Source organism: Amblyomma americanum, chromosome 10, assembly GCF_052857255.1.
Source record: "Amblyomma americanum isolate KBUSLIRL-KWMA chromosome 10, ASM5285725v1, whole genome shotgun sequence".
In the NCBI taxonomy this organism is placed as follows: Eukaryota; Metazoa; Arthropoda; class Arachnida; order Ixodida; family Ixodidae; genus Amblyomma; species Amblyomma americanum.
In genome coordinates, this window is record NC_135506.1 from 36664425 (window position 1) to 36690201 (window position 25777).

Here is a 25777-nt window from a genome sequence, read left to right on the forward strand (position 1 = left end):
TTTTAGTTTTTAATAATCAAAATCAAGTTTTAAATTTTTCAGAAGAAGGCGGCGAAATGCAAAGGCGCCCCTGTGCTGTGCGATGTCATTGCACGTTAAAGATCCCCAGGTGGTCGAAATTATTCCAGAACCCTCCACAACGGCATCTCTTTCTTCCTTTCTTCTTTCAATCAATCCTTTGTCCTTCGCCTACGGGAAAAAAATTGGAAAATTGGTTTCGGGTAAGGAAATGGCACAGTAATTGTATCACATATTTCGGTAGACACGTGAACGGCGCCGTAAGATAAGGGATAAAGGAGGGAGTGAAAGAAAAAATGAAGAAAAGAGGTGCCGTAGTGGAGGGCTGCGAAATAATTTCGAGCACCTGGGGATGCTTTACCGTGCACTAACATTGTACAGCACGCGGGCGCCTTAGCGTTTCTCCTTCATCGAAACGCGGCCGCCGCGGTCTTGTTCGAACCCGGGAACTACGGATCAGTTAAAGATCCCCAGGTGGTCGACTTTAAACGGAGCCCTCCACTAGAGCACTTTTTCTTCCTAAATTTCTTCTCTCAGTCCATTCTAATGCAATACTAGACTTAAATACCCGCTCCTACCGTAATAATATCGTAATAGTAGACTTAAATACCCACCCCCATAAGTCTATGACCAAACCTCACCAAGCGGACTCGAGACAACTCCAGACAAACACTTTCCCCAACCCTTATAAAAGCTCCATTATGCGTCCTGGAGTATTCTCGCCCCAGTGTAATCTACGTGGTCAAGATAGGGCCGACTTAGCTCATATACTGCATGAATGTCCACGGGAACACACCGCCGATGTACCTGCAGGTCTCGAACCGCGAAGAGGTGGAGGTTGCGGTGCTAAGCTCCGACCCGAGAACCCAATTCCGGGCCGTGAGCCGAGCTTTGGAAGTCGCCGAGCGCCAAGGGCTCCTGGCCACATCACGCGACCAGCAGTGAAGCAGGGAAAGAAAAAAAAGCGCAATGGAGACCCCACTCGATCTACGAAAGAGCACCTTTCAATGAATTTTGATGAAAATAAAGTTTTTACCACCACCACCAGTCCCTTCTATATCCCTTCCCTTACGACGGGGTTCAGGTGGCCGCCGAATTGTGAGATAGATACTGCGCCATTTCGCTTCCCTAACAACCGTTTATTATTATTGTTAAGAAGCGAAATGGCACCGTAACTGCTTCACGTATCTCGGTGGACACCCGAACCACAACGTAGTGAAGGGTTAAATGAGGAAGTCAAAGAAGGAACGAAGGAAGAGGTGTCGTAGTGGAGGACTACGGAATAATTTTGAGAATCTGACGGTCTTTAATGTGAGCTGACATAGGACACCACACGAGTATCTGGTGGACCCGTCATGGTGGCTCCATGACTATTAATGCGACAGTATTAAGTAGGTCGTTTCGCAGAAAAGCAGGTGCCGTCGGCGTAGGCCGTCGGCGAAAAATCTCTCTTCCTCCTCCTTCTCGGAATGTACGCCACGGCCCCAACAGATAGCACGCGACAGCAGCGGAAGGAAAAGAATATTAATAATAATAACAATAACTGTTTTTTTCGGGAAGGGAGATGGCGCAGTGTCTGTCTCATATATCGGCGGACACCTGAACCGCTGAAGAAACTGAATAAATGAAGAAAGAGGTGCCTTAGTGGAGGGCTCCGGAATAATTTCGACTACCTGGGGCATAGAGTTTGTAACTATTAACTAGAGGGAAAGCTGGCGCCCCGCCTATGGAAGTTTGCATGGAGCTTCCTCGAAACCACCTATACCACCATGGGCGCTCTAAGCATCATGGGGCGGAGAGCTACCGACTGCAGAACTACAACTTTTGGCCAAAAAATAATGAAAAACAAACGTTGCCTGATAATCAGGAATGTTCTATCGTTAAATATCCCGTCTATAAATTTTAACAAACGAGCAGAAAAACGTGTAAATGCAAATTTTGATCAAAATAAGCGATGGCTTGCTCCCCTATTGGCCAAGCCTTGGAGACCACGAAAACCAATATTTCGTGCTTAACAGGCGCATTTTTAAAAATAAATATGTTCTTTAAAAAATTATATCGCTTTTACATTTTGAAATGTTTTTCCCCAGCATTTCGGAAAACAAAAACCTTTTATTGACGTCGTGTGCTGTTGCGTTTTTGCTACTATGGCCTTTGCACACTACTTTTACGCCGAAGTCTGCGCGCATAGCACCCCGTGGATACGGCTTTGGACATCTCAGTAACGCCACTCTGTGTTCCTGAGAAAAACCTACTGTCCCGCACCAAGTAGCTCGTCGCCCATGATGATTTGCGCGCTCATGAAGGTGCAGGTGCAGCGCCGCCAGCTTTCTCTCTAGTTAATAGTATGAAACTCTGTGAACTCGGGATCTTTAACGTGCACTGACATCGCACAGCACACGGGCGCCTTAGCGTTTTGCCTCCATAAAAATGCAGCCGGCGTGGTCGGGATCGAACGAAAGGAAGGGACGCCTGTCACATATTTCGGTGGACAACCCGGACCGCGCCGCAAGGGGAGGAAAATGAAATCAAAATTGGTTTTAAGGAAAGGAAGTGAGCCCTGTCTCACATATCTCTGTGGACACCCGAACGGCGCCGTAAGGAAATGAAAATTGAATGAAAATTGATTTTAAGGAAATGAAGTCACGCGTCTGACATCTCTCTCGTTCAGGCGCTGTGGGTCCGTGCGGGCACGCGGCGAACAGCCACGAACAACGCAGCGGGCATCCAAAGCGTGTTCACCACGAAGCTGGCGGTGACCCGCCGCGGTGGCTCAGTGGTTAGGGCGCTCGACTACTGATCCGGAGTTCCCGGGTTCGAACCCGACCGCGGCGGCTGCGTTTTTATGGAGGAAAAACGCTAAGGCGCCCGTGTGCTGTGCGATGTCAGTGCACGTTAAAGATCCCCAGGTGGTCGAAATTATTCCGCAGCCCTCCACTACGGCACCTTTTCTTCTTTCACTCCCTCCTTTATCCCTTCTCTTACGGCGCGGTTCAGGTGTCCAACGATATATGAGACAGATACTGCGCCATTTCCTTTCCCCAAGAACCAATTATTATTATTATTATTATTAAGCTGGCGGCTTGCTGCCCGTTCGTTCGGCGCGGAAGCTATGCTGGCGTTCGTGGCATCGGGTTTGTCGAGAACATTGTGCCGATGAACTGCGACCGCAACTCGAGTCCCGCGCGTTTCGGCAAGGCGCCTGGCAGCGCTTCTATGTGGTTTGTCGCTCGGCGCGACGGTTTAACCGTACATAGCAGAGAGATTTGTCTAACGGGCAAGGCTTCGCGTCGAACGGGCTATGGCGTTCCGTGGACTCCCTGGCAGTGCTGCAACACGCCGTCGCGTTCCACTCCTAAAGCCGAAGCATAAGCGTTCTCCACTTTCCGCGTTCGGCTTTGCGGTGCGACACCAAGATGGTCCACAAGGTTAAGTTGAACAGCTTAGCTGTGGTGGGGCTTATAGCTCTGCGTGACCACTAACTCGGTGAAGGTCTGATTTGGTGCCTCGCGAAGTGCGGCGGTACCTAACGCACTTCGAAAGGAAGAGAGAATGGTGGGGGTGGTGAAAACTTTTATTTTGACAGAGGGGTTTGGGACACACAGGCCTCTGGGCCTCCGCACGGCCCCACTACACTCAAGCGTTCATGCTACTACGGCCCATGACGTCGGCAGCCCAGTCCGTGGCGGTCTTCTGCAGGTCCGGGTACCCAGTGCGTAGCAGGGTCTCCCAGTTCTTCCAGCTGGTGAGGCGATCGAGACCCCTCAAGAGAGGATCCGCCGCGCATCGGAATCGAGTATGGGCGAGGGTGTCGGTTAGGGGTTGCAGAAGGTGCAAGAGGGGTTGGTGAGCGTTTGGTGGTGGCGGGCTCTATAGTATAGGGGATGGGAGAGTTCGCGTCTGGTGGCGACGCCCTAAGGTTTGGTGGTAATTGTCGAGTGGTGTAGTGGCGGGTATAGTCTCTCGGCTCAGTGAGCCTGAGAAGGCTCTGGAATAATTTTTAACCTCTGAATTACTCTAACATTGTCCAGCATTACCGCAATTGCCGAGTCACACACTCACCACGCCTCAAAATAACCCGTACACTTACATCCAAAGCACGTACTGGCAACTTCAGACACACACCTTCCCATTCATTTCGCTCATTTCTTTCATCCCACCTTCTTCCCACCCAACTGCAACACTTTCCACGCCACCCCACCTACCCTCTACCGATATCTCCTCGAATGCCCACATCCTCTCCGCACTCTTTCCATTCACATCTCCAAGACATCATCCTCGGACAGACAGACAGAAAAACTTTATTCAGCAAGTGAGTTTTAGACCCAGCTGGGTCCCTGGGCCACTGCGCGGTCCCGCACTGCATCAAGTAGGTCATGCCGGGACATGACGTCAGCAGCCCGAGTCACCGCAGCAAGCTGCGATGTCGGGTCTGCAGACATAAGCAAGACCACCCAGTCCTCCCAGCTCGAGATGGCGTGCTGTCCCCGCGGGGGAGGGTCAGAAGGGCAGCCGAAAAGGATATGGGAGAGTGTGGCGTGGGTGTCACCGCATAGGGAGCATGCAGGGGATGTGCCGCAATAGTGGGATAAAAGCTGAGGGGATGACAGAGAGCGGGTCTGGAGGCGTCTGAAGAGGATCTGTTGGGAGTGCGTAAGAGAGGGGTGGGAAGGAGGGTAAGTCCGACGGTCCAAACGGGGTATTTGCGCGAGCTCCGCAAAGGTGTGCGCCCGATCCCTCGAGAATCCTGGATCGAGACTGTCCTGAGCCCGGCAAATCAGACCTCGGGCCAATTTATCGGCAGCCTCGTTTCCAGGGTTCCCAGAGTGAGCCGGCACCCACTGAAGCTCTACCCTGCGCGGTAAATTTTGGGTAGGGGTGTTCAACAATTGCCAGGCAGGGGCGTGAATCCTGCCCCTGGCAAAGTTTCTTCCTTTCTTCTTTCACTCCCTCATTATCCCTTCCCTTACGGCGCGGTTCAGGTGTCCAACGATATATGAGACAGATACTGCGCCATTTCCTTTCCCTCCAAAAAAACCAATTATTATTAAGTTGGACAGAGCCGTTTTGGAGTCGCTGAAGATGTATTGGGCGTCCGAATGTGCAAGGGCTAGGGCGATGGCGGTCTCCTCTGCCTCCTCAGGCGCTCTTCTTATTCGACCGCGGCGGCAGCGTTTCGATGGAGGCGAAACGAATAGGCGCCCATGTGCCGTGCGATGTCAGTGTACGTTAAAGATTCCCAGGTGGTCGAAACTATTCCGGAGCCCTCCACTACGACACCTCTTTCGTTCTTTCTTTCTTTCTTTCTTCTTTCACTCGAGCCCTCCTTTATCTCTTCTCTTACGTCGTGGTTCAGGTGTGAGCCGGTATGTGAGGCAGATACGGCGCCATTTCCTTTCCCCAAAAACCCCAAACCCAAAACCAGAAACCAAAACCAAACGCAGAAACCGCCGACCACCCACGACTAATATAGAGCGGACTATTCCGTAAGGCGTACCCAGGGGATTCTTGGACTAAGGCGCCCTCCTGTGAATGGCTGACTCAGTATCTATAAAAGTATCGCTGTTCAGAAATTATTAAAGTATAAATTAGGAATTCGCTGGAAAAAATGCACTGTAGTGTGGGCTGACACTCATACTGTCGTCGGTGGACTGCGTTGTTACAGCACATACAAAATAGCAAAATAGCGCAACAGCACAAAGGGACAAGAAAAGCACACACGAGCGCCATTGTCCCTGTGCGCTATTGAATTATTTTGTATATCTCATGCCATCAACAAGCCCAAAGTGACATATGGTTAGTTGCTACAGCAGCAAACTTTTAAAATGGATGAACGACATACAGCTGATTGCCAACAAGAATAAATGGAATTAGTTTTCAGTGTGATTTTTCAAATCTTAATAATACGTCATTACCTTTTCTTCTGCTATCATCGTCATGACGTGTCGCTCATCTGTATATAACCATGTGTAAAGTATATATGGCCTGGCCACGTAAGCGAACGTGTTTAGTTGAACCCTGTCTTTCGCTGCCCACGCATCTTTGTTGCCGGCGTTCGGCCTGGGCCTGGTTAGGCTTACCTGGAAAGGATACCATGAGCCAGCCCACCAGCACGGCTTCCTCCGGCCAGCGTCGCGGCTCCCTCTGGTAAGTGCATTATACCTTCGTTTTGCCATTGCTAGGAACCATCTCACTGCGCTCACTTTTTCCATATGCATTTTCGTCCTGTGTATTCTATACTGAGTGGCGTTTCTGCTGTCTTGGCAACAGCCAGTGCACGTGGCTGTTTTCGTGTTTCTCGAGCGAATGCTCACAGCATGCCTGCCCAAAGCTCAGATGTACCGTACTACTAGAGAAATTACCGCAGGTACTTTGTGTTGCGCTCCTCTGGCGTTAGTGGCATTGTTGAGATGTTCGAGTCTTCGCGGGCAGTGCAACGCGTTTCGAACGCCGCCTTGTCTTTACGCTCCCGCCCTTAACCCACTCGCTCGGGAAATTGGGAATTGGTTTTTAGGAAAGGACACGTCACTATAACTGTCTTTCATCTCGCTAAACACTAGGAGGCAGGAGCGAAATAAGAAAGGATGGAATGCTCGAGAACCGCAAAATCCGAAAACCACTTTTTGCGTGAATCCTCTGAGAGCATCGAAAGGAAAGGCGGATAACTGGCCCGCTAGAGTAAGTGAACACCTCAATTTTGCTTTGAGCTTTGTGGTGGTAGTCAGATGATAGCTGGATGCGTTGGCGTTTCAACGTTGTGGCAGAAACGCGGCTCTGGAGCAATAGGCCACAGGCGTTCATTAGGTTAATTGGCGTTTGAAAAGTTGTAGCCACTGCTGATTTTTGCAGAGGACGCTGAAAAAGGGTTTGGCTTACGGTCTTGAGAGGGTCTTCTTTGTTGCGGCTGCGTTCGCTAGCGTCGGTCGAAGCTAGGCCTAGCCGCCGGCCCGACACACTAGCACGGCCCTCTCCACATGGTGTCGTCAGAAGTGCTTAAAATCTGGGAGATTAAGTTCCTTTAAGCTACGCCAGTTCAAAACCATCTTATTCGTCACGGACGCTGACGCTTCTCCAGATACTCTGCCGTATTTGAGACGCAGCCTCGGTTCGCCGGTTTGGTAGGCCTTGCGCCGCCGCCAGCGTTCGACTTCGATGACCCGGCTTACTGGTCGTCGTGGGTGGAACAATTTTAAAGATTTTTCCGTCGGCACGGGCGCGTCTTCGGCAACGAATGAAATCAAGGTTCCAACGCTTCTCTATTGTATAGGAGTTCAAGAGCGCTGTATCCTCACTTCACTTGGGCTGTCTGAGTTGGAACGCGCATTGTTCGCGCAAGCAGCGCTTCACAGCCTACTCCATCCATCCAGTGAGCGAATTTGAAGAAAGTTTTCGCTTTCATAAGCGCATGCAGCAACCATCAGGGAGCGTGGACGCGTTTTACTCCGCCTAGCGTTCGATGGTAAAGAAGTGCAACTACGGGTCTTCAACCGTCGAGCCTAGGCTGGTACGTGACCGCTTTGTTGGTGGCGTCCTAGGCGCCAAGCTTTCAGAACAGCTTTGTCGCACGCCAGATTTGACTCTGACAAGGCGCTTTGCATACCCGCTTGCACGAAGACGCGCATAAGGAAAAGAAAGGCAAGGGCGCAAGACGGCGTTCTGCCTGTGCATGTGGACACCGCGGGTCACACCCATTCCGAGAGAGAGACGTGAAAAAGCTTCGAAGAAAGCTTAAAACTTCTGCGGACGAGAAGCTCAAGTTCGTGATGCCTGTCCTGCGCGCAACGCGGTGTGCAGGCTTTGCAAAAAGAAAGGACATTTCGAGAGCGCCTGTCTAGCCAAGCAACGCTTATCGCCAAGAAATTCGCATGTCTTTTCTGTGAATCCCATCAAGAAAAGGCCGGAGAACGCAAAGTTCGTGTGCATCGAGGTCAACGGAATTCTTCTCGAATTTAAAGTGGACTCAGGGGCAGAAGTGACTGTTGTTCCGGACACCTTTCCAGGCGTTCCGTCACTGCTGAACGTGCCTGAGGGACATTTCACCGGGCCTTACCAGCCGAGGGTGGCTGGTCAATTTTCTGCTATTCTCGAATGGAAGGATCGCACTTCGCAAAAGAAAATATACGTTCTACAGTCGCACTCGACACGACTCCTGGGTTGCCCAGCCGTCAGTGCTCGTGGGGTTCATTTTGTGGATGCACTGGTCAGCTCTCCTCAAGTAAGTCAGGGTTCATATCCTTCTCACTTGCAAGCGCCAGGAATTTTCGATGGCCTAGGGAGTTTTAGTGTGGAAACACTATCAGACTCAAGCCGAATGACAAGCCTTTCGCACTTAATGCACCTCGTAGGATTCCCCTACGTCTCCATAATGTGGTTAAGGAAGAACTTGACATGCTTGAAAAACAAGGCGTTATAAGCATATCGACGATTCTACAGAATATCGCGCTGGTTTAGTCGTGGTTCCTAAAGCTTTGGGTGGATACCGCTTGTGTGTGGATCTGACCAAACTCAAGAAGGAAGTTCTTAGGGAGAGGCATGTTCCGCCTACAGTAGAATTGGTTTTATGCCAACTCGGTGATGCCAAGGTTTTCTGAAAGCTGGACGCCGCAGCTGGATTTCATCAAATCTGTATTTCGGAAGATTTTCATCACACCTTTTGGTTGGTTATACTGCTGTCATCTACCATTTAGAATAACATTTACCCCAGAGTTCATTCAAATAGAAATGGCTAGAATCTCGGAAGACCAATCTAACGTTCTCAATATGATTGATGACATTCTTCTTTTTGGAAAGATTAAAAGAATATGACCGGAAGTTAGCTGAAGTTCTGGATCGTCTGGGCAAAGCGGGTGTAAAGTTTAATAAAAACATGTTGATTTGGACAACAGCAGACAGAATTTCCAGGCGTAGTAGGGAGTGACAAAGCTATTTCTCCGAGACCTGACAAGCTTGAAGCTATCCGTTCATTGCGAACTCCAACATTCATTACGAACCACATTAGTAGCTTCCTTCTAAATCTGCCGCAGTTTACAGCTTCAATGAGCATAGCGACTGGTATTGGGGCCCTATGCAAGAATGAGCTTTCAGCCAAGTCAAGTCAGTGCTCATCTCCTCACTGTATGTAGCTAAATGTCAGCCAAGGTATAACACAACTCTCTCATGCCAGTTTTTTGGCATTAGCGCGGTTGCCTTGCAAGATCATCCCACATGAGAGCTACGTCCTGTAGTATTCGAATCTCGTTCCCTGTCTGAGGCAGAAAAGCTGTACAGACTGAAAAAGAGGCTCAGCAGTGACATGGGCTGTTCACCGGTTTGACCAGTACATCCGTGGTATCGCATTTACAGTGAAAAGCGATCGTCAGCCTCTAGGAACTCTTCTGGAAAAATTTGATCTTGTCACTATGTCTCTCAGGGTTCACAGATTCAGTATTAAACTGATGCGGTATCAGTTTCCGGTTGTTTATGTTTCTGGAAATCAGCTTGCTACCGAAGATGCACCGTCTCGCACTCCAGTAGCTTCACCTCCCCACCAAATTATGTGGTCGAGAAATTCTTACAGCTGCATATTTCAGCTATCATTGAAACTCGTCTAATCATTCTTGATGTTGGCCGCCATCAACAACAGGATAGAGAGTGCACCCTCTTAGCTCAATACTGTACTAAAGGTTGAGCACGCAAGGAGAGACTTCCACAGCATATGAAAACGTTGTGGAGTACAGAGGGAATTTTTCCACCATAGATCCTATCCTCTTCAAGGACCATAGCCTTGTAATCCCTGCTTCACTCCAACAGGCGACATTAGAACTTCTCTATGAGGGTCACCGAGATATAAATAGAACGCGCCAACGGGCGCAAGAAGCTGTTTGGTGGTTTGGCATGCGTCAAAAAATCCGTGACACGCTACTCAACTGCCGACAATCTGCATACACGAACCCCTTGTTAAGAGCCACTTATGGCTACATAAAATCCTTCGATGCCATGAGGGGAAGTTAGCACCGATCGACGATATTATCAATGCCAGCAAACGTATCTTTGCTCGGTTTGGTATCCCGCAGCTTGCAAGAAGCGACAATGGTCCCCAGCTCGCTTTAAAGTTTTCCTCTTTTGAATGTTACTACGGTTCTGAACATAAAACTCAAGCCCTAATTACCCGAAATCAAATGGTGAAATGTAGCGAATGCTCCGTGCCATCAAGGGCATCTTCACAAAGTCTTCAGTTTCTTTTCTTTGACTTTTGGCTTATCGCAATACTCCGGGCATCACAGTGTATTGCTCGGCGCAGCTGTTGTTGGGTAGAAGATTTTGAGATTGATGTCAAGGTTGCCGATTGAAAAGTGCCAGCTGAAGCTCAAATGGCCATCATCTACCACTTTCTGTCGGAAGTATCGGCAGTCACGCCAGCTTCAGAAGAGGCACGTGCATTGACAGACATGCAGCCAGTCAATAGTCCGAGAGATGTAAAATCAGGGGAAGAAGCATAGGTCAGAGATATGACTCGTGCAGTGGTAACCTGTCCCGCAGCCAGACGATGCACGCTCATATGTGGTGGAAACTCCCACGAAGGCATCAGGGTGTAACAAGATACACCTGATGACTTTTGACGACGCTTCTATTCTAGAGTCCACAGAAGTAATGGGATTGGCAACGGCTTGATCTAGTCTTCTCAAACACCTTCAGCACCACGGTGTTCCTCGGATACAAGCTTAACTGCTACTGATTCTGAGTGTTCCACCATGTTTGCCACTTCGGCAAGTGCGAGTGACAGCAGCCCTTCTTCAACACCTTAAGTGTTATGCGGTCCCTCACCTCGTCGAGAAACGCAGCAAGCCCGGCTTCAACAGTGTTCGCCAGGGTCAGTAAGGGACACACTCCCCTATTTTTCGTCATTTCGTCACCACCAGCGCTTATTACACTGAACTTGTACCGCCACCGGACAGCGTGAAGTGATATGCAATATTGTATGTCTTGAGTGATGGCTGTGAAAGTGTGTTTTGAAAGTTTGTGATTTATAGTGTGCACCACCAAATGAACTGTTACCTCGCGAAGGGGAGATGGGGAATGCGCTGCCCTGCGCATTGGGAGCATGCTAAGCATTGACGCCTCTTGCACACTTATCGCATATCTTTCCTTTATTTGGGACTTTCTGCAAAACTCTCTTCGCTTCACTTGGGACTCAGTTTTCGATTTTACATCAATAAACACTTGTTAAACTTGTTTGCTCTTTTTCAACCTCTTTTTTTTTCGTTTTATACTCTTTCGACAAACGGGGCTGTGGTCATATCCTCGCACTACATCGACGTCCATGGTTTTGTTTGCTCTAAGTATTCCACATCAACCAAAGCTTCTTGTTTGATTAATTATCGTTCATTAATCAGGTTTTTGTTTGATCAATTATCGTTCATAATCACATTAGTCACATTTTACTCTGTTTCAAACCTTCATCCGGCTTGGATGTGTATTTCGAAAAAATTCAACGTCCATGACTGTTTTGACGTCCACCCACTATATTGACGTCCGGGACTATTTCGACGTCTAATCAACTTTTCCACCTCTGATTACTCCACATGAACCAAATTTGGCGCGAATCGACATTTTCTCATCCTCGAACGACACAAGGGCTGCCGACACATTTTGCGTCCTGCAAACGCGAAACAGCGAACATAGCCAAGTAATGTTTTAACTTTAATAAATTGTCTTTGGCTCTCCAGTATTAAGTCTTCTTTGCTGCAGCTCCATCCGCTAGCCTCACTCGGGGCTAGGCTAAGCGGCAGGCCCGACTCTCCAACACGGCCATCTCCAGCATAACTGGCTCCCTGGGTCAGTGGACACCTCAGTCATGAGCTACGTGGCGGTATGGATGCGTTGGCGTTGACAACGTTGTGACAGGAACGCGGTACTGGCCGCCAGCGTTCATTGGGCTAATCGGCGTTAGCAATGTTGCAGACTCCGATTTTTTAGCGCAGTTTAAGTTGTCTTTTTCTCTTCTCGTCGTCCTCTGACGATTTTGAGGAGAGGAGAGGCGCATAACCGGCTCCCTGCGTCGGTGGATACCTCAATACCGCTTTGAGCTACGTGGCAGTAGTGAGAGATATGAATTGGAAGCGTTGGTGTGGACAACACTGTGGCAGAAACGCGGCACTAGAGCCGCGTTTCCGCAGCCGGCGTTCATTTGGGTCATTGGCGGTGGCCATGTTAAAAAAAATTAAAACTGGTTTTTGGGGAACGGAAATGGCGCAGTATTTGTCTTACATATCAGCGCACGTCTGAACAGCGCCGTAAGGGAAGGGATGAAGGAGGGAGTGAATGAAGAAAGGAAGAAAGAGGTGCCGCAGTACGTGTAGGGCTCCGGAATAATTTCGACCACCTGGAAATCTTTAACGTGCACGGACATCGCACAGCACACGGATGCCTTTTAGCGTTTCGTCTCCATCGAAACGCAGCAGCCGCGATCGGATTCGATTCCGGGAACTCCGGATCAGTAGCCGAGCGCCTAACCATGCACTGAGCCACCGCGGCTAGCGGGGGGCCTGCCCGGCGTGTCGTCCGAGCCAGGGCTTGGACCCCCACCAGCCCTGTGCTGCCCGCGGCAAGTGTACTGGCACCAAAGAACGTTTCTCTCGCGCCTGTTTTCCCTTCGTCTTCCTCTTTCATTCTTCGGGTCGTGCCCCTGCATATTGTATACTGTGCGTTCGTTTTCTCGCCTCGACGAATGAAATTCGACACGACGCCTGGAGGGTCAACCTTGAGTCCGCTGATTTTGAGAAAAGGAAAGGCGCCTAATTCGCTTTGTGGGCAGTGGACACGTTAGTCGTCGTTTGAGGTACATGGCCGTGGTGTTCACCTAAAAAAACCATGCTTTCGCAACGTATTTCGTGCTTATATAGCAATGTCAAACCACCATCAAATTTTTTTTACTCTGCAGGCGTGGTAAGCTCTATTGCAGGATGCGTCTCTCTTAGCCCTCATATCTCTGCTCTGCCTCATTGTGTAGTAATTAAGTAGCCCGCACCCCAAGTCGTGTGTTTCTTGCGGTCGCGTCAGTCTCGGTTCATATGCAGTGAATCTATGCGGCACCCTGGAAAGTTATTCTAGGGGTATGCGATACACTGCATGCATTCATACCCAAGAATTGAGGACTAAACATTTTTTAAGTGGGAAACTGTTTATGAATGCAATTTTTTTCAAAAGTCAATATGTCCGCAGATATCACCGACGGCAGTCTAGCATTATTTTCTGTTGACGTTCTTTCAATCAAAAGTGTTTCCCCGTTGGTTTTCTATGCTTAACTGTTGCATGCGATAGATAGAAACACCTTAAAGAAATTAAGCTTTTGCTAGATATCGGAATAGACCGTTACAATAAAAAAAATTCAGGGTGGCACTTTGTTGACATTAAATGAGTTAAGGCGAAAGCCTTTAGCGCGGTGTTTATGCTTGTGTCGCTGATGTGTGGTGAAGGTGTTGATTGCAGACTACAAAGAGCGTTTAGGCGGCATCCTTCCAGATCGGCGTTCAGGAGGCGTCTGGAACTTTGGACTGGGGAGCGCTCCTCTCGAACGATGGTGACGCCACTCAATGACGTCACACGCTCATCAGCCACGCGGCTTTACATTTTCTTGCGATGCCACCAGACTTATCTCGATTGATCGCGGCTCACGATTTATCGCGGCTGCGTGCAACTGCTTCCATACTGGAATACGCTTAAGCTTAGTCTTTAAGATTGGGACGTGACGGCGTGTTTCAGCGTTGCCAAGTCCACGGAACGCCATCGCCCATGTTGTTTTAACGCATGGCATGGTTTAATAATATTAATTGGTTTTTGGGGAAAGGAAATGGCGCATTATCTGTCTCATATATCGGCGGACACTTGAACCATGCCATAAGGGAAGGGATAAAGGATGGAGTGAAAGAAGATATTAAGGGTTGCCGTAGTGGAGGGCTCCGGAATAACTTCGACCACCTGGGGTTCTTTAACGTGCACTGACATCGCACAGCACACAGACGCCTTAGTGTTTTTCCTCCATAAAATCTCAGCCGCCGCGGTCGGGTTCGAACCCGGGAACTCCGGATCAGTAGCCGAGCGCCCTAACCACTCAGCCACCACGGCGGGTTGCATGGTTTAACGCATGCCCTTAATATGCACGGTCGTACGGGGCTGGAACGGTCGCCGCTCTGAGATCTGTGTCAACTACGGTGGTCATTCGGTGTTCGCTGTGAAAAAGTTAGGCGGGGAGTAGAAGTCCTTACGTGCTGTGAATGCGTAATCATCCTTTGATCGAAACTTTGCCTCGAAAGACCTGTCTAACACGGCTATCTCCACTCTTTAGATCCTTTTGTATCGAAAGGCCTTTACCTTCAAGGCATTGCACCTAAAAGCCTTCATATTACATTCCTTCCACCTAAGGGTCTCTATCCCAAAGACCCTAAACGGAAACGCCCTTATCCTAAAGTCGTTAACGAGAAAGACCTTTGACTCTCATTCCTATACCATAATAGCCTTTATAAATGCCATTGTCATTAGTGGCCCTCATCAGTTTAGTAGCGTTCTTTATCATTTCAAAACTGTCACTATCACTAAAAATATCACCCACTGCTGCTGTCTCACGAAGTCTGCTTCATTGCTATGATCATCCTTTACTATAACTTGTGCTATGCTGCCGGGTGACGGGCTGCTGACGTCCCGACGTTTTTGGGCGCCACTTTTTGGTGAACATTGGGTTTCGCTGCTAATGAGCCGTACAGTACAATGCTTTCGATTTAATAACAGCTCTACAGAAACATTGCCTTCATATGCAGTGCTCACAGTGCCCAAAGAAGTCATCGAGTCTGGTGCACCCCGGCACCACCATGGTGCTTGCGTGGCGTTCCACGACAGCTACATGGGAGCAGAACAGAGTGGCGCCACTTTTGGAGCGCTCCTTGTAAGCACCACCTTCTGTCCCTCCGCGGCTACTGAGGCAACGTGTCGCGCTCGAAGAGAACTTTAGATTGAATAAGAGAATGAATAAATCGGCTGCTCTTTAGTGATGGCCATGTTGTGTTTTTCCATGGAGGGCCCTTAACCTGCGCAAAGAAGGAAGTGAGCCCTTAAAGCGACCCCGGGAACCAATTGAATTGCCCTGTTTCGATAGATTAAAACATTTTGATAGCACCGAGTTTTATAAAGAACGAAAATTTAGTGCAGTTGTGCTTCGCGTGCACTACTTACAATTCAATGTTAATCGGATATTAGCCGAATTGAATTTTTTAAAACTTGAAAGTATTCGAAAATCGACACTTCTTATTTTTTAACTTTTAGGATTATACGGGGAAATATGTTTCATGTCTTTAGAAGGCGTGATAAGATGCCTTGCAGGGCTTGACTACATTTCGGTGTTCAGGGTGACAGAGGGCAAGCTCAACTCAAACACTGTAACTGCATTGCGCCACAGGAACTAGAGGCGTCGGTATGGTCCCACATGGGCAGCGGTGGACGACGCATGTCAAACATTTTTGGACAAAAGTTTGTTGAAGAATTGTAAGGTACTGTTATGGATATACGGAAGGTAATGGTCTGTTATTCCGGTGTGTTGCAAAACATTTGAACCTTTTTTCTATCGCATTGAGCATTTAGGACTGCCATACAAAGCCTATGGGGAACGCTTTTGACGATCGCGAAAACGTTAATGGCAGAAAAAAAATTGCAAGCCCGTTGACTGGAAGTCTGTGAATTTGCTGTTATAGTGAGATCTCACAATATATAGAAAAATTTAGTTCATTTACTTTTTCCCGTTGAAAAGTGATTTTATCCAGAATCTTTAGGTGTGCTGGGCATATATGCGATTAAAATTTCCAGAAAACTATGCGCTAGCAGGCGGCTTTATGAAATGGTCCGTTACGAGGTGGAGACACAGGCAGTGCTCTGATGCATACAATGCCTCCATATCCAGTGCTCGCTCCGTGAAGTGGCCCGGAGTAGTCATCGAGTCTGGTGCGCCCCCATGACGCCGGCGTTGACCTGACGGACCACAGCTACATTCGACCACAGTGAGTGGCGCCGCTTTCGGAGCTTGCACAAATAGCTGGTCCGCCGATGTCTTCTTGTAAGCACGGCCTTCTATCGCTCAGTGACCGCTGAGTCAACATCCCAACTCAAAAGTTTCTTAATTTTTAGGAGCCGCTGGTATGAAATTATGGGAATACGGAGCCCATGAAGGATGAAAAAAATATATCGAAACCCACATCTTCTCTGTATGGAATTCAAAAACATTCCTTATATTTTTAAAAGTTTTCATACAGTGTACATCACGTCATATATGGAATCCGTAAATTCCCATACGTGCTTCCATAGAGCCTATACCGGCTCTGTATGCATTATACTGATTCTATAAAGTTTATCACGGACAAGTCTTATATTATATGGAACTCGTCATATTTAAATTTTCAATAGAAATGGTGTGCACGAAAGCATTTTCAGTAAAAAAACCGACGCAGTGGCATCTTGAGAATCCCGATTGATCGAAAATGTGATGCACAGGCTCACCATTGGCCGCGATGTCGAGCTAACGGTGAGGTCCAGTCGCCAGTGAAAGAGTGCTGGGGCCGCCTCCCACGGACGCTTGAAAGCCACGGCTACGTTACCGAACAGTAGTATCCAATGCTTGAAGATGGAATTAATTCAAAACTAAGAATGCATACGGAATGGATAGACGATCATTATAGAATACGGCCCCTGCTTCAACAGACTACCGCATTATAACGACAAGGAGGCTAACCACTCGGGCACCGCAGGTCAGCTCAATGGTTTGGACGTCTAGTGAATACTCGTGAATACAGCTTTGTTTTTCTTTCACTGACAGCGCCAGGGGTCCTGGTCCAGTGAGAAATGTGACATGCATCATTTACTTTCCTTAAAACCAATATTCATTTCATTTTCCTTACCTTAGGTCCAGTCGGGTGTCCACTAAGATATGTGAGACAGGCGTGCTTTCCTTAAATTGTCCAAACGGCCAGGTGTCTACAGGATTGCACTTAAGTCTGCTGAAGAGTCGAAATGCAAAGCCTTTTCCTTTCCCCTCTTGCACTCTTCATTTTTATTTTTATTTTTGTTGTTCTGAAACGTTTTATTTTCGTTTCATTTATTATTTTTCAATTTTTAATTTTATTTTATACCAAGTAAGCCTTTCCACGCATTTACATCCTCTTATATCAAATCAGCCACACACAACCTGCTTGAAAAACAGCATTCATTTTCATTATTCAATTTAATTAATAACAATTCATCAACCAAATTTTTCCTATTTCAAAATCTACTGACGTACTACATAACACAAACTTGTGCACATTTATCTCCACATAACGACATATTCATGCGGATAAATATTGCGGACACCTCCTGCTGATGCGCCATAACCTTTTAATGCTTTCACATATGCCTCATGCAAAGACGTAGGTGTCACCGAAAGTTGTCGGCAAAATGTGTCCAGAAAGTGGTACTTCTCACGTGACCTTAACTCGTAGAAGAGACATTCGCTGGCTTTGTGGTTCGAACCCAGACCCTCTGCGTGCCAGGCAGGCAAGAACGCATATGCCAAGAAAGGTCGTTGGTTCAATCATGCTAGAGGGGCACAATGTGAACGCCTGGCAGTGTGCATGATGGTCACTTTCAAGGTAATGTACGTGATAAGCGCCACCTTGAAAAAAAGATTGGTAATGTTCAAGTGTAAGTGCTTTCACACTTCTCCCGTGCAGCGGGCTGGAGTCAGGCAGTCTCAAAGTTATCGTATTCTTGGCACTGAAATTCAGTGAGAGGTTTCTGAAATAAACCCTTCTCGAAATGAAGCCATTCGCATTCCTGCAATAGCATCATCTGTCAGTATGTTTTCTAGGAGCTAAGAAGCTGCAGTCAGTACTTGTCAGAAGACGCCTCTAACTGCCGACTCTCATCTAAATTACTGAGTGTGCTAGAAATGAAAGGAACTTTCCAGCCTTGGCTAGTAAGCTTTTCTTTGGCCAAAAGAAGGCTGTCTGTGTTCGCTATAAATTTTTCACACGTGCAATTCGTATGATATACAATGTTTAGTGCTACATTTCCTCCTTCTTTATCAATATTCCTGCCGTACTATAGGAAATCCTAAATGCAACATAGAAAAGAGATTTCACGTGCTGTGAAGTGGTTATGCATTTAGCTCGTACTCTGATCACATTCAGATTTTTTTGCTCTCCCTCGTGCTCATCAGTGCATCGCTAAGTTATTAAAAGTTCTGTTGAAAATATGATTGGGCTTTTAAAAATCATGGGTTCTACATTTCCGTAGGTGTATGTTCAAAAATGGCAGTTTCAAATAAGAGACACGACTGACGTTGTTGGGCTATAAAGGATACTATGGCTATGTGTTCACACTATCAAAAGATTTGGAGACATCCAGTTCCATAATGACCCTAGTATCAAGTCTTTTTATGGATTACCTGCGCCTACGGCTGTAGCATATCTTATCCCTATTGGTTTGATCTGAAGCCTATCATGGTATCAGGATATAAAGGTTTGATCTTCCATAAATCTATTCAATCTAGTTTGAATTACGTGCTTCATCAATTTTCCAATGCAAGAAATGATGGAAATGCGTCTAAGATGCTCAAAGCTGAGTTTTTCTGGCTTCGGAATCAAGACCAGGTTCACTGCTTTCCCATGCTTGCTGTATTTCTACCTTGTCCCGGCATTCTTGAATATAAGTTGTAAGATTCCGAATGGAACCGTCGTCAAGATCCTGGATATCCTGTTATGAATTTTGCAAGTCCGGCAGTCGTTTTGGTTCTTTGGCGGTTGAGTTCAGCCATCACTTCACCGACAGTGTTGGGAGACTGTCCAATTCCGGGTTTTCCCAGCCCGCGTATTAAGGGAGAATCCCAACTACAGAAATACTGAGGCAGCGATCCCTAACCTCGGCTACAAGTTCTTTTGTCAGACCTTCATATCTATACACCTGCTTTTGAAGCTGCTGTCGAGCCTCCCACTTTGTTTTCTCTGGATCTAATAGATGTCGGAGTAGCTTCCACGTCACGGCACTGACAATATTCTTATCCATTTGTTCACTAATATTACCCTAATTTTGCTTGGTGGGTTCCAATGCATGCTCGTTAATGTTTTTGTTCAATGCAGCAAGTGGTTTTCTGAGATTCCTGTCACCACTTCTCTGGTTGATCTTCTGCTCTGAATCTTCCCGTGATGTCTATCAACCACTTCCGGATCACCTTCAAGTTCTATCTCTTCGGAAGCATCCTGAGCAGATTGAATAACTCCTTTGCTCCAACCATTAATATTGCTTATCGGGTCCTGCCCCGAGCTGATCGATATTTGTAAAGGTATCAAAATGTATATTCTCAACTCTCCTCTTACTGGTGACCGGTGGCCCATTCTCAACAATGATCTGCATGAATTTATATCCCCATGTCGGATGGTGCGCATTAAAATCGCCCACTATCAAGAGTGGACTTCTTTTAGAAATAACCCTGGTTTGGCCAAAAGATCGCAAGAATCACATTTGCGATGCCTGGGTGAGCTATACACGTTCAACATGAAAAAAATTGTTTTTACGATTACGAGGGAAGAGTTCCACCAAAACATTATCGATATGCACATTCCCCATCTCGTGCTGCAGCGTTGAAATGTTTCTTTTTACAAAGGTATGTCACTTGGGTATCGTCACCTGACCACGCAAAAGATTTGTAACCCGCTAATGTAGCATTTTTCCAGAACTCCTGGACCGCAATAACCTCCGGTCGATCTCCATTGGTGAGAAAGGACTGCAGAACCGCACGTTCACATGAGAAACCTCTACAGTTACATAGGCAAACTGTGTTATTACAGTGGTGCAGAGCCACCTTGTTTGAGTATTTGAGCCTCTTGGCAGAGCCATTGGAACTGCCTGTCCTTACTAGCAAATTCAACCTTCATTTGCTCGACAGCAGTGCTGACCTGTCTCAGCTGCTCAAGTACCGTTTGAAGTATTCCATACAACGACATTGTTTCAACATAAAGAGCTACAATTCTCACTCCGTGATGATCCTTGACCTCTGTTTCCTCGGCCCTCTTCTTCTTTAAGGGTGGAAAATTACCTGGCCAGGATGTTTCCAGTTCCAGTTCAGGTTTATTGGCTAGTTACTTCTTAATGTAATCAAGTTGTTTGCATAACGTCTATGCGAAACTTCATTGCGAACGGAAGCTGCTTGCATGCCTGTCACAGAGTGATCTCTGTCTGCGTGTGTCCTATGTGTGTGGCAGGAAAGACCTGTTTTTAAAACATTAATATGCGGAAATATAAAGACAGAAGTGTGTGCCAAAAAAGGTGAGCAGTTAGACATCATTTACTTAAATGCGTTCAGATCAGGTCAAATCGACGTCCATGCTTAATAACACTTAGGCACATCATTTGAACTCTCATGTCCTCTGAGATCAGGCATCTTGTATTGAAAAGGTTTACAAAATGGTAGCGCGAACTGCATCTTTAGCAAACTGCTGCCTTCATTGAGTGCTGGTGCATTGTTGTTTAAAAGCGTACGCACTTCATGCAGGGCTCGCACCTGGTCAGCCCGGATATGCGACCGAGTCTATGGCAGCCAGCATGCACCCCAAGCCAGCGGCTGTGTTTTTTGCCAACAAGTAAGAAGGTACTGTTTAAGGGTGACTCACTCATCATCCTTATTGAGAGAGAATAAAACCGTATTTAATTTTCAGCCTCTGTCTGGGGCTTCTCTGTACTGTGGCCATCTACTAGGCCTCACCCAAAACCTTACGGAAATGGTGGACAAACGCCTGAGGAATAGAGATGCAGTGTTTGGTTTGGGCTGCGAGCAAGTTATTGAGGGAGGTAGGATGAAGGGTTGGGTGTATTGTGCGTAGCTTTTTTGTGCGGGATTCACTGAATATGAGGCATTATGGCAGAATGTGCGTGAAAGATGGGATGGCCTCGCAGTGGGGAGATGTAGGGGAGTCTGGCGGCTTGCTTGATGAAGTGGTATATCGTAAACGGGTCCGGAAGTAATATGCCTATACACTCCTTAGTAATTAGGATGGAAGGATCAAATTCCGCAGAGGTGGAAATCTACATATTTTGTTGTCTGTTAGCTTTGGTAGCTTAGCTTGTCTTTCTCTAGCATGCGTTTTTTGTGCCGTTGTCGTGTCCTCGATGTCTCGCTGCCGAAATGGGGTTTCAAGTAATTGCACTGGTGGGTAAGAATATATGCTCTTTTGTTCCCCGGTACGTCCTCGTAGACAGGAATGATGATGGTTTAGTCGTTTAATACTAGTGCTTTCTGGAAGGCCTGCCATGCTTCTTGACTGCCCATCCGTGCGAGGACATTGTCGTGTTTTTGCAATGATAGAGTATCGGCTCAAACGATTGGCTGCTGTTTCACCATTTGCAGTAGAGCGCACGTCCAGATGTACATTTTTAATGCGCCGGTTTTCGGGTAGTGTGGCCATGAGAGTGTAGTGTGGTTTTTGGGTAGTGTGGCCATCTCTCCTCGGCAACCCGCATCCCTGTAACAAATGCAGGCGTCGGGGTAGTAAGTTTTCAGTTAGGCGCAGTAGTAAGCCTTTCTGCGGTTTAAAGTCCGAGGGGTGCTGAGTGCAAGTCTCAATCATTCCCTTTTACGGCAATGCCTCATGAAGTGTGGAGAAGGTTGCAATATGCACAAGACCAGCAGCATATGCCTTTCCATAAAATTCGATCGAGCTTGCATGTCTTAGGAAAGTCTATTGCCGCCTGGGGCATTAATTCGACGCACTTGCCTAGCGAATTACATGAGCTTGCAAGAAAGGAATGCTCTAAATTTTTAATATCGAGTGATATGAACTGGCAGTTGTTGCTTGTCGCACTCAAGCCAACACATAATACATAACATAAGGGTTGTATTTAGTAACGAATGCAACCAGTTTGGGACGTATGGTTGAGTTTGTGTTGTGTACGCGGCAATGGTTGGAACAAAGGATTTTGTTTCAGGGATTAATGCTCATATCAACGAATCATGTTAATAGTGGGCGTCGCTGGTAACATAACACTTACCGTACCGTACGATAACACTTGATCCTGTAGCTTCAAAAATAGATGCATACAAATGCTTTTAGAAGTTCATGGGTAATATGACATCTGAACTCAACTGGGAAAAAAATCTTAGCTTTTGAAATTCACCCCCACCGTATGACCGGACTGAGTTAAGTGTACAAGTAATGCCCTTTAGTAGTATCACAAACATGCACACCAGGAAAGCAGGCAGTATTTGCAGACGAAAATGCAGTAACTTAGTGTGTCTTATCCTGGACCTCACTTCTGCAAAGTACAAATGAAGTTTCGTTTTTATTAATGAAACATGCTTCCACCATGCAGTGACTCCACAGCGACTCTTCGGTTGTGCTTTACTGCTCTTGTATAAAATTTGAACCTGATCCAGACGAGGGCATTACTTTTTTTTTTTTGCTCCATTGACAGCGATGGCTCACACTCTCGTACACGATCTTTCACGCAGCTTCTAGTCTCTCCTACGTACGTGTTCTCAAAGGTTATTTGTATCTCGTGGACTCTCGCAGCCTTATAATATTCATGGTTTACAAGGGGCCTGGCAAGCGTTTTCTCATCATAGCTTTTCTTCTTTCTTTTTTTTCGTGATACAGGGTCATAGATTCGCCAATACTCAACCACTCTTAATTCAAGACTTGTTTATAGTGTGCGTGCCCCTAGTATCTATTCCCCTGATATGACCTGATATGACAGCTGTACTTGCCTGCCCTCTATCTACTTCAGTTTGTGTGACAACTTTAGCGAATCTGGCATCCCCACTGGTTTCATTTCAGCTTCAGCTTTTTGTAGCGCGTTGCAGCAGTGTTTCAACCACTGCCTCCACGAATCGCACAACAGAAGCCGACACAGATGAGACTCCACAGACATTGTTACCTCATTATTCAGTGCACTCGAAAATCGTTAAATGTGCAGTTGGCGCTCTGATCCTACAGTGTGCTCTCCTGAAGATGTGTTCACAAGATTGCAGGGAAGATTTATTTCCTATGTGCGCTGGCTTGTCCCTTCCAGCTTCCGCTCAGTGGTCTTTGTGGCGGGGCTGAAACTGCAGCGATAGATCAGTCAGAGCGACAAAGGAATTAAACCATTGTGAGACCGGGGGTGATGACTTATGTACATCAATTATAAAGGATAGCAGTGCTATGCCCTGCGCTAAAGGTTGTCTAGAGCGTTCAAATCCTTTACCCTTTTTCATGTGTTCCTTCTTTGCTGCATCGTGTGAACTGCTTTCTGCTAACACAGTCTAAAAGCGGTGCGCATTAGTACAGCTGTGTACGGTTAATATTGCCGTAAAATTATAGGAATATATATCTTTTGCCTGCTGATAAGGGGCACCCCGGTTAAAACAGGTGGCACCAGCATGGCGCAGTGCAAGTATCTTCCCCTTTTCAAGAAGAATATCTCCTATATCTTCTGCGTAGGTTCTCAAGATGACACGTTGCATGGAAGTAATGTTCTTATAACCAGTAGATGCCGCCAGGTTTCCTAATTGTAATCATATCTTTTTATGACAGCGCGGCATGACAGTGTAATCGAGTGGTTACATAGACATAATAGCGTTAAGGGCCTCCGCCGCAGAAAAGCCGGAGCGCCATCAGCGTAGTTGGATGTGAGCGAAAAATATATATAAAAGAAACCTCTAAGCAACCTAGGTGGGGCACATTGGAGGCAGATGGGCCACCTAGGTCATGTGATCTTGCGAAATCGTCGCAACGAGCTGACAGGTTTGTGTGAAAACCGCCTATTGTGACCGGTGGGAGTAAATTACCGACTGGAAGAGGAGGCGTTGCTCGGAAGAAGCAACCTGGGTCTTGCAAGCCACATCGATGGCTGTACATCGATGGAGGCACCTGCGGGGACGCATGGCTTCACCGCTTTACCAATGCGCTTTGATAGGTATGAGGACTCGGCGATCTTAGAATAGTGATACATTCTGCACATACAGGGATTACCCCAAAAGGGGTATAGCCCGATGCTGTTGAGGTGGAAAATATTCCCTGTGGCCTTTCACGAAAAGTAGCCAGCGGCCGTTCCTCTGCGGTAACCTTTGGTTCCTCACACTTAACTTTGTGTCAGCAGGTTCACTATGATGTCATTCAATAAGGTAATACAATCTTGCTAATAGCGCGCAGAGAATCCAAAAACTGCTTTAAACCTTAAGCAAGCAGTATAAATGGCAACAATGGTTGGTTTAATTTTCCGAGGCAAAATATGGCTGGGAGGGACGCCGTATATAGGGCTTCTTACTCATACCTGAGGCTTTGGCGCCCCTAAAGAACAATCTGGGCCCTGTGCTGACATCTCGCAGTGCACGCATGTTTCTTTCTCTTCTGGCGTGTGCAGTGGGTAGAGCTACGCATGTCTCTGGTCAACACTCTGGAGGAGCTTATATGTACGATGGTAATGAGTTGGCGCAGAGAAATTTTCGATATGCAAAATTAAGGTCAGGGTGGTTATTATCTAGCTAGACAGACCCTATTGTCAATGCTACATTGTGAGACAGGAAGAATCAGTTGCATTTGTGGACTGCTAACTGATTTAGAACAAGGATAAAGCTTCGAAGAAAGTGACACTGTTTGATAGACTCATAGCTATTGAATCTGCCACCTCATAATTCATTTTGTTGGAGCCGCTTTGAAAGTATAGTTCCTAGAAATAGCATAAGCCACTAATGAATGCAAAGCAAGTTACATAGTTCAACCCTGACGGTTAGAATCAAGCACAAAACCCCCTTTGTTTAGAATTGTATGGCAATTGTTTCCACCCTCTAGCTTTGCTTATCAAGTTGGGGGAACATTAGTGAGCCTACTCCATGATCAGCAGGCTGGCTATGCCATTTGATATCATGAAATGCTCATCTCGCAAGCACTAAATCAGTGAATTGAAAAAAATTAGGTCCCCACAAAACAGCGCCCCTCGCAGCGCATATGCCTATTTATGACTTACACGCGTATAATATGCTTGTGCCTTTTTTACGGTACTCGGCACCTACGGTAAGCGGAGAAGTTATTCTCACTGCTGTATATAGTTCATACCCATTCCAGATGACCTAATTCATTAAGCGCAATCTGGAGGGCAAACGTGAACCAGGATCGTATGCTGCATACTAAGGCAAGTCTGAGTGCTCGAAAGCATTCCCGTTTCCGCTCGTATCGCGCAGCATTGGTTGAAGTGCGACTGCTTTGATCCCGCGGGCAGATACATCCTGAATAACAAGCCTGTATGCTACGGAGCCAAAGATATCAACCTCTCGTAACGTATGTCCGTGGCCAGTAAGAGTTCAGTGGGTGTGGCCACAATTTTGTGCGCCAGGAGCAGCAAAAATGCTTCCCTTTTTTGTCAATATTTACTCCGCGCTTGCTCTGCTTGTGCCCAGAGTAGCCGTGTACCTACTCCCAAGCATTCACTGATCTGCGCTATGAAAATTTGGAGTCTGGCCTCCGCCCGCAGCACCACCGCTTTCGCTCCCACGCTTGTGGCATTCGTAGGAGCTTCCATATATTGTTTTCGCCTAATAATAAACGAAAATTTTTCTTAAATAGTCGGTGTTGAAGCGAGTTTAAAACTAGGCCTTATACTAATAACTTCCTTTCTTGCAGGCCAGACGTCCGGTAGCAGCGCGCGGCCGACTATGGCCGGTACGTAAAAACTTATTTCCCTGCCTTGTCAATTCACTGATGTTGCGCTAAAATACACTTCTTTTAATGGTGCA

The 25777-nt window shown here is 47.0% G+C and overlaps 1 protein-coding gene across 1 annotated transcript in view; it reads left to right on the forward strand.

Moving 5' to 3' along the window:
• The first annotated feature begins 6112 nt into the window (after positions 1–6112).
• The window catches only part of LOC144108200 (uncharacterized), a 224423-nt gene continuing 204758 nt past the window's right edge, over positions 6113–25777 (forward strand). Inside the window, exon 1 of the mRNA XM_077641479.1 lies at positions 6113–6165. Within this exon, the coding sequence (XP_077497605.1) occupies positions 6113–6165 (53 nt within the window). The remainder of the gene's footprint in view (positions 6166–25777) is intronic.